The 13,434-nt window shown below is 46.7% G+C and overlaps 1 protein-coding gene across 3 annotated transcripts in view; it reads left to right on the forward strand.

Annotated features, from left to right (window-relative positions):
- Positions 1-13,434, forward strand: part of MYO10 (myosin X) — a 227,509-nt gene that overhangs the window by 205,687 nt on the left and 8,388 nt on the right. For all 3 annotated transcript variants that reach the window (XM_047860033.1, XM_047860040.1, XM_047860050.1), the window contains 9 exons: positions 524-619; positions 3,607-3,700; positions 5,037-5,092; positions 7,031-7,173; positions 7,407-7,601; positions 8,517-8,674; positions 11,108-11,231; positions 11,706-12,003; positions 12,862-13,069. In XM_047860033.1, coding sequence (XP_047715989.1) covers positions 524-619; positions 3,607-3,700; positions 5,037-5,092; positions 7,031-7,173; positions 7,407-7,601; positions 8,517-8,674; positions 11,108-11,231; positions 11,706-12,003; positions 12,862-13,069 — 1,372 coding nt within the window. The remainder of the gene's footprint in view (positions 1-523; positions 620-3,606; positions 3,701-5,036; positions 5,093-7,030; positions 7,174-7,406; positions 7,602-8,516; positions 8,675-11,107; positions 11,232-11,705; positions 12,004-12,861; positions 13,070-13,434) is intronic.

The following is a 13,434-nucleotide window of genomic DNA, read 5'->3' on the forward strand; positions in this document are numbered from 1 at the left end:
AGATCGGGATGGCACGGAGATCCAGAAACACCCAAATCTTCTGAGCCCCCAATGGAAATAATGTGCCCTTACCAGGTCACACGTGTCGGCCAAGGCCTTAAACCGCAGCAGGAAGCCATGAGGAATTAGGAAGGAGCTCAAGACTAGTCCCCTCGTCGGGGGTCCTTCCCTTGTAGAGCAGTGAAAGGGGCCAAGGGAAGGTGCGGGCCAAGAAGGGGACTCCTGCCCCAAGCCTTCTAGGGTCTCGGCAGGGACGTGTTTTGGGCAGGCCAGAGTGAGGAGAGACACTCCTCCCTGGAAGTGTCCAGGAGGCGCCTAGCCCTGGCCCCGGCCTCAGCCTTCCTCTCTCAGGAGCAGAGAGGAGCCCCGGCCCCCCCGGAGGCCACAAGGTCGGGCTGAAGTAGGCGTTTGATTTTTCGGTTAGTTTCCAACTTAGCCATCTGTTTGGTGAAATTGCTTTGCTCGCTTCCTCTTGAGAATCCCGTAGCCCTGATTTGCATCTGATGCTTGTGTTACTTTGCAGAGAGATCATAGATAACACCAGCAAAGAGAACGGGATTGACATCATCATGGCCGATAGGACCTTCCACCTGATTGCGGAATCCCCTGAAGATGCCAGGTGAGACACTGCTGTTGACTGCATGTGAACTACATCTTTACTCCCCTACAGGCCTGGGCGCCACACAGTTCAGTGTTTACCCTGCCGGCTCTGAAAAGATTTTTAGTGGCTTTTCGAGTTGGGCTTGTCTGTTAGGACGGTTGAAGAACCGCGTCATGAGATTGACGTTTTTGTCCCCTGGGGTATCTTTCACTGGGCTAAGGTGTCCAAGTTACCACACACAGTCGAGGATTTCCAGCTTCGAATGCCACTAGAGCCCTTGGTATCTTGGCTCAGGCTTTTATTGTCCCCGGCAGCGTGTGTCAACCATGCACCTACACAGAGGCGAAAGCCCACCCTTTGGAAGCTTCTGAGCTTCGAAAGGGAACAGCTTGTGTTTGCCTAAGGAGTGAGAAGGCAGGCGCACTCACCACTGGGTGTTTAAATAATTGATAGCACTGTGGCATTGAGAGAGTGTTGAAGGTCTTCACGTTGAAAAATTCAATAGGGTAGAAGAGATAGTCAACACTTAGAATTACTATATTTCAGGCAATGTGGTGACATGTTTCACGTGTATTATTACACATCGTTACCCTTAAACACATTTTGCCGAGTAGGAGACTCAGGTAAGAGAAAGGGCAGTATAATCTGTGAAGTAACAGAAGTTCATTCTACTGAACAGAGGCATTATGTTTCTTAAGGAGCTTGAATGTTTGAGTTCCAAGGACAGTGTGGCGTCCGTTGGCTGGGTCAAGCGGTCTAACTTTTCTGGACCTCAGGTTTCCATCCTAGTGCTGGAGAGACGTGGAAAAAGTCAAGGAGAAGGGCTGTGTGCTCCCAGCGCGATGCATCACAGGGTCATACGGTGGATGAGATACGGTCAGACGTCTGTTTGTCCACTTGTGTTTTGTGAGCCACAAGGTTACGTTGGAGGGATCTGTTGGCTCCTCTGAGCAATGCCAGAGAGGACCCTCCGCCTATGTTCTTTACTTTTCACCTCAGAAATCATTAGGATCTTCTAATGAATTCTCCTTGCCTTTCGCTACCCCTTGCCCTTTGAATGTTTGAGTTGATACAACGCCATGGTAGCCACAGCAAGGGCAAAGAAAATAATTCTCCCCATGGGAACACACTAAAAACCCTGCTTGGATCCATAAATTATGACACAAACTGGAAAAACCAAGCAAACCTGGAATTACAGCCCCCTCGTTCCATCTGGGACTCCTAGAGACCACTTGTGGTTGTTTGCAGTCCCAGGAAGGCCCACAGTTCTCGGCTGAATTATAGGCCCTGCGTTCGGCAGCCGTCCTCTCTGCTTTGTGCCGTAACGAGCCTGCGAAATTTAACACTGGGGATCTGTTAACTGAGGACTTGTTCCCCTGACCAGCAGAATGTGTTTTTTAAAAATTCCTTTTCGGATTGAGTTAAATAAACTTGATTCATGAGGAGAAATTTGTAAATTTAAGAGTATCACCTGAACAGATCGAAAGCATAGCAAATGTTATTTTCTGTGTGTGTGTGTGTGTGTGTGTGTGTGTGTGTGTGTGTGTGTGATCACATGTGGCCTACATCTGGAATGTATGTGTTTTTCAGCGCCTGATCTGGGAAGTTGTTGAGCTTCATAAAGCAGTAAGTGAAGTCTTAAGTCTTGCCTTAGAGTTCACCAGAACTGATGAAGCAAATTTATATTAAATATTTCCCTTGGTTGTTTCCTAAGAGTCTGTATATGCTATTTTGAAACTCTTGGTCACTGGGGCACCTGAGTGGCTCCATCGGTTAAGTGTTCGACTTTGGCTCGGGTCATGATCTCGCAATCCATGGGTTCGGGCCCTGCGTCGGCTTCTGTGCCGACAGCTCAGAGCCTGGAGCCTGCGTCCAGTTCTGTGTCTCCCTCTCTCTCTGCCCCTTCCCTGCTTGTGCACTCTCTCTCAAAAATAAATAAACATTAAAAAAAAATTTAAAAAGAAAAGAAACTCTTGTCCACATTTTTCTCCTTCAGAATTAACACGGGATAGGTTTTAGTGCTTTGCTATAAGTACTTTATGTGGCTTAACTTTCTATATAGGTATAATTTTTTTTTTTTTTTTTTGCTTAAATATACCATTGTATACCAAGCACTTGGTCCTCTGCCTTACTTAGTAGGAGTGTGTATATTTGTCTTAATGAGGCCCTGCAGGAGAAGGATGTCCTAGCATCTCACATTTGGTACCTCTCACATTTTATAGTTGCTTCATAAATGTTGGATGGATGGATGGATGGATGGATGGATGGACGGACAGATAGATGAATGAATATTCACGGTCATTTTCCTCAAGCACGTATTGTGTTTGTAGTTACATCATGACTTCTGTTCAGCTTGACTTTTCTGAGGTTGACAGGTTTTCCTTTATTGCCTGATTCTAATGAGTCTGAGAGTGAGAAAACTCATTTGAAGAGAAGATGGAAGAATTCTCCATCAAAATCACTTTCTACTTCAAACAGTTGTGTTCTGTTTCCTGATGTCCTATGGTTTTGTTCATACTTCGGTAGAAAATCCCATCAGGTGGTTGGAAAACCCCATCCTGGTAGTGAGGAGGGAAAATAGACACCAGTGGCCTTCTTACCTTGGAATTTACTTTCAATAAATGAAAAGGTCCTTGAATATTCCCTAGGTTAGAAATAATATTTTCAGTAAAGATCCTTGATTATAAATGTTTTGGGTAGAACTGAGGATTTCATTGTCATCGTCATTAAATGTCTAAAGGTCTGGGGGAGCTGGAGGAGGAGAGGGTCTCTCATTGATCTCACATTGCCACAGGTGATACCCAAAGGCAGTTTGGCTGTTTCTTCCCCCCTTGCCCGTTGGTAGCATGAAACCCACATTTAACCCCTGAGGAGTCGGCAGACGAGAAGCAAAGGTGCTCAGAGGACATGTGATTTTCGCAGAGATCGTGGGGAAGGGCATCATTCACTGTGTTGCAGATGCGACAGCTGACCCCTCCTTGACGGTCACTCTCTCCTTCCCACAGCCAGTGGTTCAGCGTGCTGAGTCAGGTCCACGCGTCCACGGACCAGGAGATCCGGGAGATGCACGATGAGCAGGCGAACCCACAAAACGCCGTGGTGCGTGAGCATTTTGGAGTGGCGGGAAACGTCCGAGGGAGGCAGGGGGCTTGGGAGTTTCTAGGCAGTATGAAGTGTAATAATTAAAGAGAAAACCAGTAATATTTTGTTTAGAAGTCATGTAGAAAAATAGAATAAGTTAAAGAAGATTATCAGTAGTAATAGATTCCAGTTCTCCCACTTTAAGCCATTAAAAGAACGACAACAAATCCCAAGTCTTCTGACATGGAAGCATATTTATTACACTTTCCTTCAAAGGACTTCGTGAATTTTAAATTATGTGTTTTCAGTCTTCGTTCTATCCTAGATACATACACAGAACCATAAAATCATATTTTAGAAATAAGTTTTATTTTCTCATAAGAACTACTTAACATCAGAGTTTCTCAGCAGAGTAAGGGGCATCTGGGTGGCTTCCTCAGTTGAGGGACCCGCTCTTGAATTTGGCCCAGGTCATGATCTTACGGTTCACGAGAGGGAGCCCCACATCAGGCTCTGTGCTGACAGCATGGAGCTTGCTTGGGATTCTCTCTCTTCCTCTCTCTCTGTCCCTCCCCTGTTCACACATGCACGAACTCTCTCTTTCTCCCCCCTCCCCCCGCCCAAATAAACATTTTTTTTTCAATATATGAAATTTATTGTCAAATTGGTTTCCATACAACACCCAGTGCTCAAAATAAACATTTTTTTAAAGGGGGAAAGAAAGTTCTATTTAAAAAAAGTTTCTGGGGCACCTGGCTGGCTCAGTCGGTTGAGCATCCAACCTCGGCTCAGGTCATGATCTCTTAGTCTGTGAGTTCAAGTCCCGTCAGGCTCTGTGCTGACAGCTCGGAACCGGGAGCCTGCTTCGGATTCTGTGTCTCCCTCTCTCTCTGCCCCTCCCCCACTTATGCTCTGTCTCTGTCTCTGTCTCTGCCTCTCTCTCTCTCTCTCTCTCTCTCTCTCTCTGTCAAAAATAAATAAACATTTAAGAAAATAAAAAAAGTTTGTTAGAGTACGTGTAAAATTTAGCAATAGATCATAGTGTAAATCAGAAAAATTTGTACTATTGAAAGAAGTTTGTAAACACTTTTCCCTGAACGTATTTTGAAAACAAGACGGGGAGATTAACTTATATATTTTTTTTTTCATGAGTGAACTGTCTCCCCTGTCTAGAGGCTGTACTCACTAACTGAAGGTGGGACCTTTCTTAGATAACGATTATTTTGCATTTAACACAAAAGGAAGGAGCTTTTTTTGTTTGTTTGCCTATTTAGAGCTTTGTGATCTAAGGATATTATGATGATGTGTGCTGTATTTCAGTGGTTCTCTTCCCTCTGTTTTTGCTCCTTTCCAGGGCACTTTGGATGTGGGGATGATAGACTCTGTGTGTGCCTCTGACAGCCCCGAGAGGTAAGTTCAGATGTGACTCTTGGCGAAAGTGATTAGTAACCTGCGTGCTCCCACAGCTCTCTCTGCTTCTAGGTCCCTTCTTTTCTGAGCTGTGAAATGATTTTAGGCTGCATGTTGTCACCTGGTCAATTCCAGTCTTCTTTCTTTGTGCCCAGCTGTATATCACGCAGAAGCCATCCTCTCTGGGTATCTTTGGGCTGCTGGGAGAGACCGTGGAAACCTAATTTAGACAGTCAGTTAAAAACATACACACAAGGGGCGCCTGGGTGGCGCAGTCGGTTAAGCGTCCGACTTCAGCCAGGTCACGATCTCGTGGTCCGTGAGTTCGAGCCCCGCGTCGGGCTCTGGGCTGATGGCTCAGAGCCTGGAGCCTGTTTCTGATTCTGTGTCTCCCTCTCTCTGTGCCCCTCCCCCGTTCATGCTCTGTCTCTCTCTGTCCCAAAAATAAAATAAAACGTTGAAAAAAAATTAAAAAAAAAAAAAAAAAAAACAACAAACATACACACAAGAGGAATATTCTTCATTTGGGTGCAGGGGTAAACCCAGGATTCAAAGAGGAAGAAAATACCTATTTAGGAAAATAGTATTCTACCATAGGGAAGGGTGCTGTTCCCCTTCCTAAACTTAATAAGGAATTTAAAAAGGATCTTGTTGTAACGTATATGTGGAGTGTTAATAAATTAAACCACATTCTTCCCTTGACATCTCAACCTTATTTGTACCCTTAAAATAGCATGTGTTGGTTTTGTTTTTTTGAAGGCAAACCATCTTCATGGATGCCCTCAGGAGTCTGTACCGTTGACCTTTGTCTTCTCTGTGTTTCTTTGCTGCTCTTTGAATTCTGCATTAAGAATCAAAATTGGCTTCTGCCTTCAGTAAGGTAGCTTTAGAAAGTGGATAGAAATGCATTCCAACTGACAACAAAAATAGTGCCTACTAGGTAGAATTATCTAGAGTCTTCAGAACCTTTAACACGTGTGTTTTGTCCATATTCAGCCCAGATTTTATTCTGACGGCCAAGTTCCTACCCTATCTACATCTGTCTCCTAAACCCTTTCGCTCCAGCAGGCTGGGCCACGTGAGGGTCCATGCTTAGAACTTTCCATTCCTACTCACATCCTTCTCTCTTCCTCAAGTGCCCACCTCCTTCCCAGCAAGAGAAGTGTCTTTTATTTAGGAGCACCTGTCTTTCCCTGTCTACTACAGTCCCATTAATCTTGCTTTTTCTTGAACTTTTGCAGCGCTTAATTGCCGCGAGCATTTGAAAGCCTGCAAGAAATTCACAGCCACCAGCTTAAGTGGTTCAATATAGGCATGAGTATGAGCTAGGGCCTAGGAGAGACTCAGGGCATTGCCAGACAAAAAGAGGTGAAGGAGAAAGTAAATTTCCATTATTACGTTATCCCTGACTGGGAAATAAGCCTTTGTTAGATTGCTTTGAAAACATGGACCCAGGTGGCTTTTTGTAGCAAGCATAATCAAGTGTATAAGATGTTCCATTTACACCTATTTACTGATCTGCTTTTATTACTGGTGTCTGACGTTTCATTACCGACCCACAGAAATATTATCCAAGGCAGTACCCAGAGGCAGAGAGAAATTTACTTTGGAGAGGCATCAGAAAAAAAAAAAAAATTCCCCCACCGTCACCTTATTTTAGCCTTCCCGGAACCAAGTTTCATTTGGAAAGTTTTGCATGAAGGAATCTTTCCCCTTCCAGGGCCTCCTGAATGTGTTGCTCCAAGTTTAAAGGTTAATGATGCATAAAATAAATCCTGCAGAAATGAGCAAGATTTGCCTTAGCACAAACCACAAATAGCACCGCGCTTTTCGTCCCGCTGACCATAAGCCAGGAAAGAGGCGGCTGGTCTTGGTTCGAGCAGGTGATGCGGACAGTAGAGCGCTAAGTCTTGGCTTCCTTCTTGCCCTGTCGCCCAGACCCAATTCGTTTGTGATCATCACGGCCAACCGGGTGCTGCACTGCAACGCTGATACACCAGAGGAGATGCATCATTGGATAACGCTGCTGCAGAGGTCCAAGGGGGACACAAGAGTGGAGGGCCAGGAATTCATCGTGAGAGGTGACTGCCACCACGGCCTTGCCCCTTTGAGCAGCTTTCCTGAGTAATTTTGACTCTTGAACTTGCTTAACAGACCAACAAGCAGACAGACAACAAAAACACAAGAAAGGGTCGTGGCCCTTTCTAGCAAATATATAGAGATATGACCCATTAGAAGCATCCTGCAAATTATTACCTGATGTTTGGTGTCTGTCTTCCTAGTTTTTAATTTACACTCCGATCTTCCTTTCCAGGGTGGCTGCACAAAGAAGTAAAGAACAGTCCAAAGATGTCTTCGTTAAAACTAAAAAAACGGTGGTTTGTGCTTACCCACAATTCCTTGGATTACTACAAGAGCTCAGAGAAGAATGCTCTGAAATTGGGCACGTTGGTCCTCAATAGCCTGTGCTCGGTGGTGCCTCCGGACGAGAAGATCTTCAAAGACACAGGTAACGGTGCCGTGTGCCTGTGACGAGCCGGGCCCGAAAGCTCGCACCTAGAGCCTGAGGAGGCCTGGGTTTGCTCGGACCAGAGGGAGGAGTTTGGTTAGCTGTATGCACGCTTAGTATTGAAACTGTGGTGAAGAGGTCCCCGCTTAACTGATTTGCAGAAATGTTCTTCTGAGGACAGTCACATATAAACAGGGATTCTCCTGTATGGAGCTTTATTTCTGTATGCCGCGTTTTCGTCTTTGTGCTGTGAGAGCCCTAACGCAGCCTAAGAAAGATCAATCCTGACTGTCCGTGAGCTTCACCTAGTAGAATAGAGAGCACTGATGGTAGCTTAGTTTTTTTTTTTTTTTTTTTTCCCTTGTCACTATTACGAAGATATTTCTACATTGTTTGGGTTTTGTTGCTAGTTGTGATTTTGCGCTTTTGCAAACATAGCTCCTCTGTCCCCTGCGACAGCTTGTTTCTGGACACACAGACTGTTTGCTTAGCAGAAGTGTTTTCTTCTCAAGGGAGAGCCTAAGGAAAGGAGAAGAAACAGGAGGGGAGAAGGAACAGCAGGAAGGGAGGGAAGCGTTTTCACTCTTGTCCAGAGCTGGGAAAGGAACTTCCAGTTTGTGCCTGTTTTTTTTCCAGAGCAAACGTGACCCTTTTATGTATTTACTCCTGGGTTTCTTACTTTATGTGTCTTCCTCTCGGCAGCTGTACGCTCCTCGTTTGGACATGTGGGTGCTTAGCACAGGACAAGGCGCGTGTAGGAATCGGGAGAGGATTTGTTGAATTAGCTAATTAAAGGGGCTCAGGCGGAGAGGACACCGGCTCTGACAACAGGGCTGAGTTTCTGGCTTTCTGGGACTCTGGTGCCAGACCGTCCCTGCGGAGGCTGACGCCCGTGGTGTGTGTGCTCTGTCACAGGCTACTGGAATGTCACCGTGTACGGCCGCAAGCACTGCTACCGGCTCTACACCAAGCTGCTCAATGAGGCCACCAGGTGGTCCAGCGCCATTCAAAATGTGACAGACGCCAAGGCCCCGATCGACACTCCCACCCAGCAGCTGATTCAAGACATCAAGGTAAGGATTCGAGACAGGGTGGCTCACGGGAGGTAGCTCACCGGTTCTCACCCTTGGAACGTCAAGACGTTGGTCAAGCTCCATTTTTATTCTGTAATCAAAAACTAACTTTTGGTTGGTTTTCTGTTGGAACGTCACTGCTTTTAGAAATCTGAATTTGAGAGCTGAGGCGAAAGCTTACGCTAAAAATATTTTGTCTCCAGAGAGGTGTCATGTTGCCACTGAGGCAAATGTGGGCTTGTGTTGTGTAGACAGAGGAATGATGGTCTGTGGTTTGGGGTGCAGAACTCCCCGTGACGGGAACGTGCGGTGATCTGCGTGGAGATGACGTGTGCCACAAGTTGCCCTTCAGCCCTGGGTTGGGGACCTTCTAGGAGTAACACGATAATCCTATCCTTATGATACAGTTAGTGGACCACACAAGTGGGTACACAAATAGCCAGGATTGGTCTAGAAAACTTGGAACCTTTAGTAGGCACCCCCAAACTCAACAGGAAGCGTCCCAATCTCTGGACCTACACTGACCTTCTTTTTGTTTGTTTGTTTGTTTGTTTGTTTGTTTGTTTGCGAAAGAGAGTGCATGAGCAAGGTAGGGGCAGAGGGGGAGAGAGAGAATCTCAAGCAGTCTCCGTGCCCAGCTTGGAGTCAGCCTGACTCGGGTCTCCCGTCTCACGACCATGAGATCGTGACCTGAGCCGAAACCAAGAGTCCGATGCTTAACCGACTGAGCCACCCAGGTGCCCCTAACCTGGTTAAATTTTCGTTTCCTTTTTATAAAGATTAATTGCTCAGTTGAGTATACATTGAGTGAATAATGAAATGGCAGCATTATTCATAAGGGGTACTCCACTCATTTTTCAGGAATGGAAACAGACACAGAATAGTCTGCGCTGTTCATGTAGCTGGTGAGTCCCCAGTGTAGAACCGGGTCAAGGGGATTATTTTTACCGCTGTTCCTCCAAGTTACCCATTCGGATAGATTGCCAATACAAAGGGAAGAGCTGGAGCAGTGACAGAAAAGATGTGAGAATGATAGCAAGATAGGTATTTACTGATCTACATCAAGGAAAATTAAGCAGATCCAGGAGGCAAGCTCTGCCTTTGCAGACGCGGAAGAGGGTCTAATAATGCAGTAGTGCACAATTTCCCACCAAACACAAATCTGCCTCTTGATTCCAAAGTGGTGCATTTTCTGGGTATTTGGAGCTCAATTCCACCAAGCTAATTATTCTCCAAGTCTCTGTAAAGCTTTCCATGGAACCCAGGGTGCTAAATACTAGTAACTTCCTTTTTCGCATTTAAAAAACTGTTTTTAAAGCTTCCTTTTGAGAAAGGAGTGAAAAAAACACATCAGCTGAACTTTCTCTTCAAAGCTATGTCAGCTGTATTCTTATCTTCTCTAATTTGACATCTGTCATTAAAAGAGTAATTGAATTTTCCAAATATGAAGCAATGTTTTTTTTAAAAAAATTAGGTTGCCCTAATTAAGTCCATACAAAATTTTTGAAATAGTTTGTTTTTTTTTTCTTTTTTTCTGGCTCTTAACTAACTGGGTGTTAACCAAAAAAGTTTCATAGTGGAAATTACCACACTAGAATGATTCACTGCCTCTCCAACTTTTCTGTTTATTTAATGTTCTAAAAGGAACTTTGCCTTTTTTGAATCCCCCATTAACATTTTAGGAGCATAAGTGCATGATGAATTGCTATGAGATCTCTTAAATTTCAAGAAAGAGACGGCAGGCATGTTGAACGGTCTCACTAATAACATCCTAACGTGTAACTTTTATGTGTGGAGAAATACAGAAGATCATTTAAAGAACGAAAGCAATGTATTTTTTTTTTAATTTTTTTAATGTTAATTTATTTTTGAGAGAGAGAGAGAGACAGAGTCTGAGTAGGGGAGGGGCAGAGAGGGAGACACAGAATCTGAAGCAGGCTCCAGGCTCCGAGCTGTCAGCATAGAGCCTGACGCGGGGCTCGAACTCACGAACGGTGAGATCATGACTTGAGCTGAAGTCAGACGCTTACCCAACTGAGCCACCCAGTTCTTTTTAAAAGAATTATGGATAAAAATACATGGTTTGGCTACATGATTGGTGGCTAAATAGCAAGAGAACTTCAGTGTTTTTGAAGCATATGTAATCTCCAGTGGAAATTTTTGGGTTTTTTTTTTATAACGTGGGAAAATATACACACATGGACTGAGCTGTGAGAAAAACGTGTATTTGTGATTTGCCTTCAGACGCAGATTGCCGGTATCTTCGCGCTTGAATTATTAATGCTAGACCCTCACCACCGTCCCGAGGCCCACGGACGCTTTAGACTCTGGGAGAGGTTCACGTGTGGGAGAATACAGATGATTTTGTTCATTTATGTGCATGTGTTCTGGATGAGCCGGCTGGCTGGCTTTACCGGGTCCTCTGCTTTCCAGGAGAACTGCCTGAACTCGGATGTGGTGGAGCAGATCTACAAACGGAACCCCATCCTCCGTCACACACACCACCCCCTGCACTCGCCGCTCCTGCCCCTGCCCTACGGAGACATCAACCTGAACCGTGAGTCCCCACCCCGCCCGCGCCCCGCTGTTCTCGGTACCGTAACTGTTCTCCCCGGTCACCGACTCTGCCTCTCTGTCCAGCCAGCATCTGTTGCTTGTGGTGAGAAGAGGACTGTGGAACTAAGAGAACGATTTTCAAGGGAGTCAGGAAATGCCAGCCCTGCCTCTGAACTCAGGGTTGCCTTAATTTGCCAGAGAATTAAAAGTCTAGTCCCAGATCCTAAAAATAGAGAACCTGTCTGGCAACAGACCAACTTTTGAGCCAGCGTCTTGTAGAGTGAAATAGGTGAATTGCGTAACAAAAGAGCATAACGCTCTCACCTCTGTGTTCGCCTGACTCAGATGTTCAGGGAACGTGGCGAGCCCTGGGTCATGAAGCCGACGTCTGTCCCCGTTCCTTCCCCCTGTGCGATGCTCAGATTGTACCTTGGCCAAACCCTCTGTGTGACTTGTGTGTGTCTCCTCCTCCTAGTGCTCAAAGACAAAGGCTACACCACCCTTCAGGATGAAGCCATCAAGATCTTCAATTCCCTCCAGCAACTGGAATCCATGTCCGACCCCATTCCCATCATCCAGGGCATCCTGCAGACCGGGCATGACCTCCGACCTCTGCGAGACGAGCTGTACTGCCAACTCATCAAACAGACCAACAAGGTGCCCCATCCGGGCAGCGTGGGCAACCTGTGCAGCTGGCAGATCCTGACGTGCTTAAGCTGCACCTTCTTGCCGAGCCGGGGCATCCTCAAGTACCTGCGGTTCCATCTGAGAAGGTGGGGGGGGGGGGGGGTTGCACACCACAGGGGCGGGGCGGAGCTCAGATGAGGAGAGCCCGAAACAGAAGGCACCTGGCGTGGTCAGGGACCTCTTGGTCAGATGCGTGCGTCCCCTTGAGCAGGCTGACACTGCAGGCCTCCTCTCCAGCTCAAGCCACACAAGGCTGTCTCAGGGACGCGGTCACTTTCAGTGTAGTGTCCCCATGCGGAAGAGGCTGAATACGTTTAATTTTTTTTTTTTAATATTTATTTTTGAGAGAGCATGAACAGGGGAGGGACGGGTACAGAGGGGAGACAGAGGATCTGAGGCAGGCTCCACACTGACAGCCGAGAGCCTGATGTGGGGCTCGAACTCACGAACCGTGGGATCACGCCCCAAGCCAAAGTCGGATGCTCAGCCCCCTGAGCCCCCCCAGGCACCCCAGACGTCAAATACATTTAATTACCGCTGCCTGTATACATGGAGGGGGGAAACCTTAGCTATTTTTGGTCCAGATCAAACAGAAACATTCCCATGCAGACTCTGATGCAAACTACGGAAGAACAGTTTTCATACGATGGTCTGAGACGTGACCGTCACCAGCATCACGGAGGTGAGCTGGCAGCAAAAGCTTTGGGATTTGTTTTTGGTTGTTTTTGTTTTTTGTTTTTGTTTTTGTTTTTGTTTTCGTTTTGCTTTTAAACAAAACCTACACAGGACAGTAGAGGCCCCAGCTGGGAAGTGACCAGCATTCGCCGCACACGTCACTGGGGGGCCACCGTCTCCGCTGATGTGCCGCCTGCTGAAGCAGCCCAGCGCCCAGACAGCGGCCAGCCTCGGTCTAGCACATTAACAGCAAAGTGTTTGTCTCCTAGGATACGGGAGCAGTTTCCAGGAACCGAGATGGAAAAATACTCCCTCTTCATTTATGAATCTCTCAAGAAAACCAAATGCAGAGAGTTTGTGCCTTCCCGAGATGAGATAGAAGCACTGATCCACAGGCAGGAGATGACGTCCACGGTGCACTGCCACGGCGGAGGCTCCTGCAAGATCACCATCAACTCCCACACCACGGCCGGGGAGGTGAGGGAAAAGCCCGCCGCGGCGGACTCCGATCCCTGACCGCCCCCGTGCAGACGTCAGGGAAGTTGTGCAGTTAGGTGGGCCAGCGTGCGGTCGTGACCGGCATAGTACAGCGGCTCCGTAAGCGGGGTGTATGTAACCGTAACCGACGACGAAGCTCACGTACGATGAGACAAAAATACGCATCAAAGATGAGTAGGAATGCAAAAATTAAGCTGGTGCCAGAATACCTGAGCCGCAGTCCTGCTGACGTGCCGAGCAGTTGAGGGTCGAGGAGAGATTTCCTCCCTGACTCGGGTGTGCCCGCCCTGACGTGGGATTTTTTGGAGCATGTCTGCCATCAGGTGTCTGTTTGCCAAACAGAA

The sequence above is a fragment of the Prionailurus viverrinus genome, chromosome A1, assembly GCF_022837055.1.
Source record: "Prionailurus viverrinus isolate Anna chromosome A1, UM_Priviv_1.0, whole genome shotgun sequence".
NCBI lineage: Eukaryota > Metazoa > Chordata > Mammalia > Carnivora > Felidae > Prionailurus > Prionailurus viverrinus.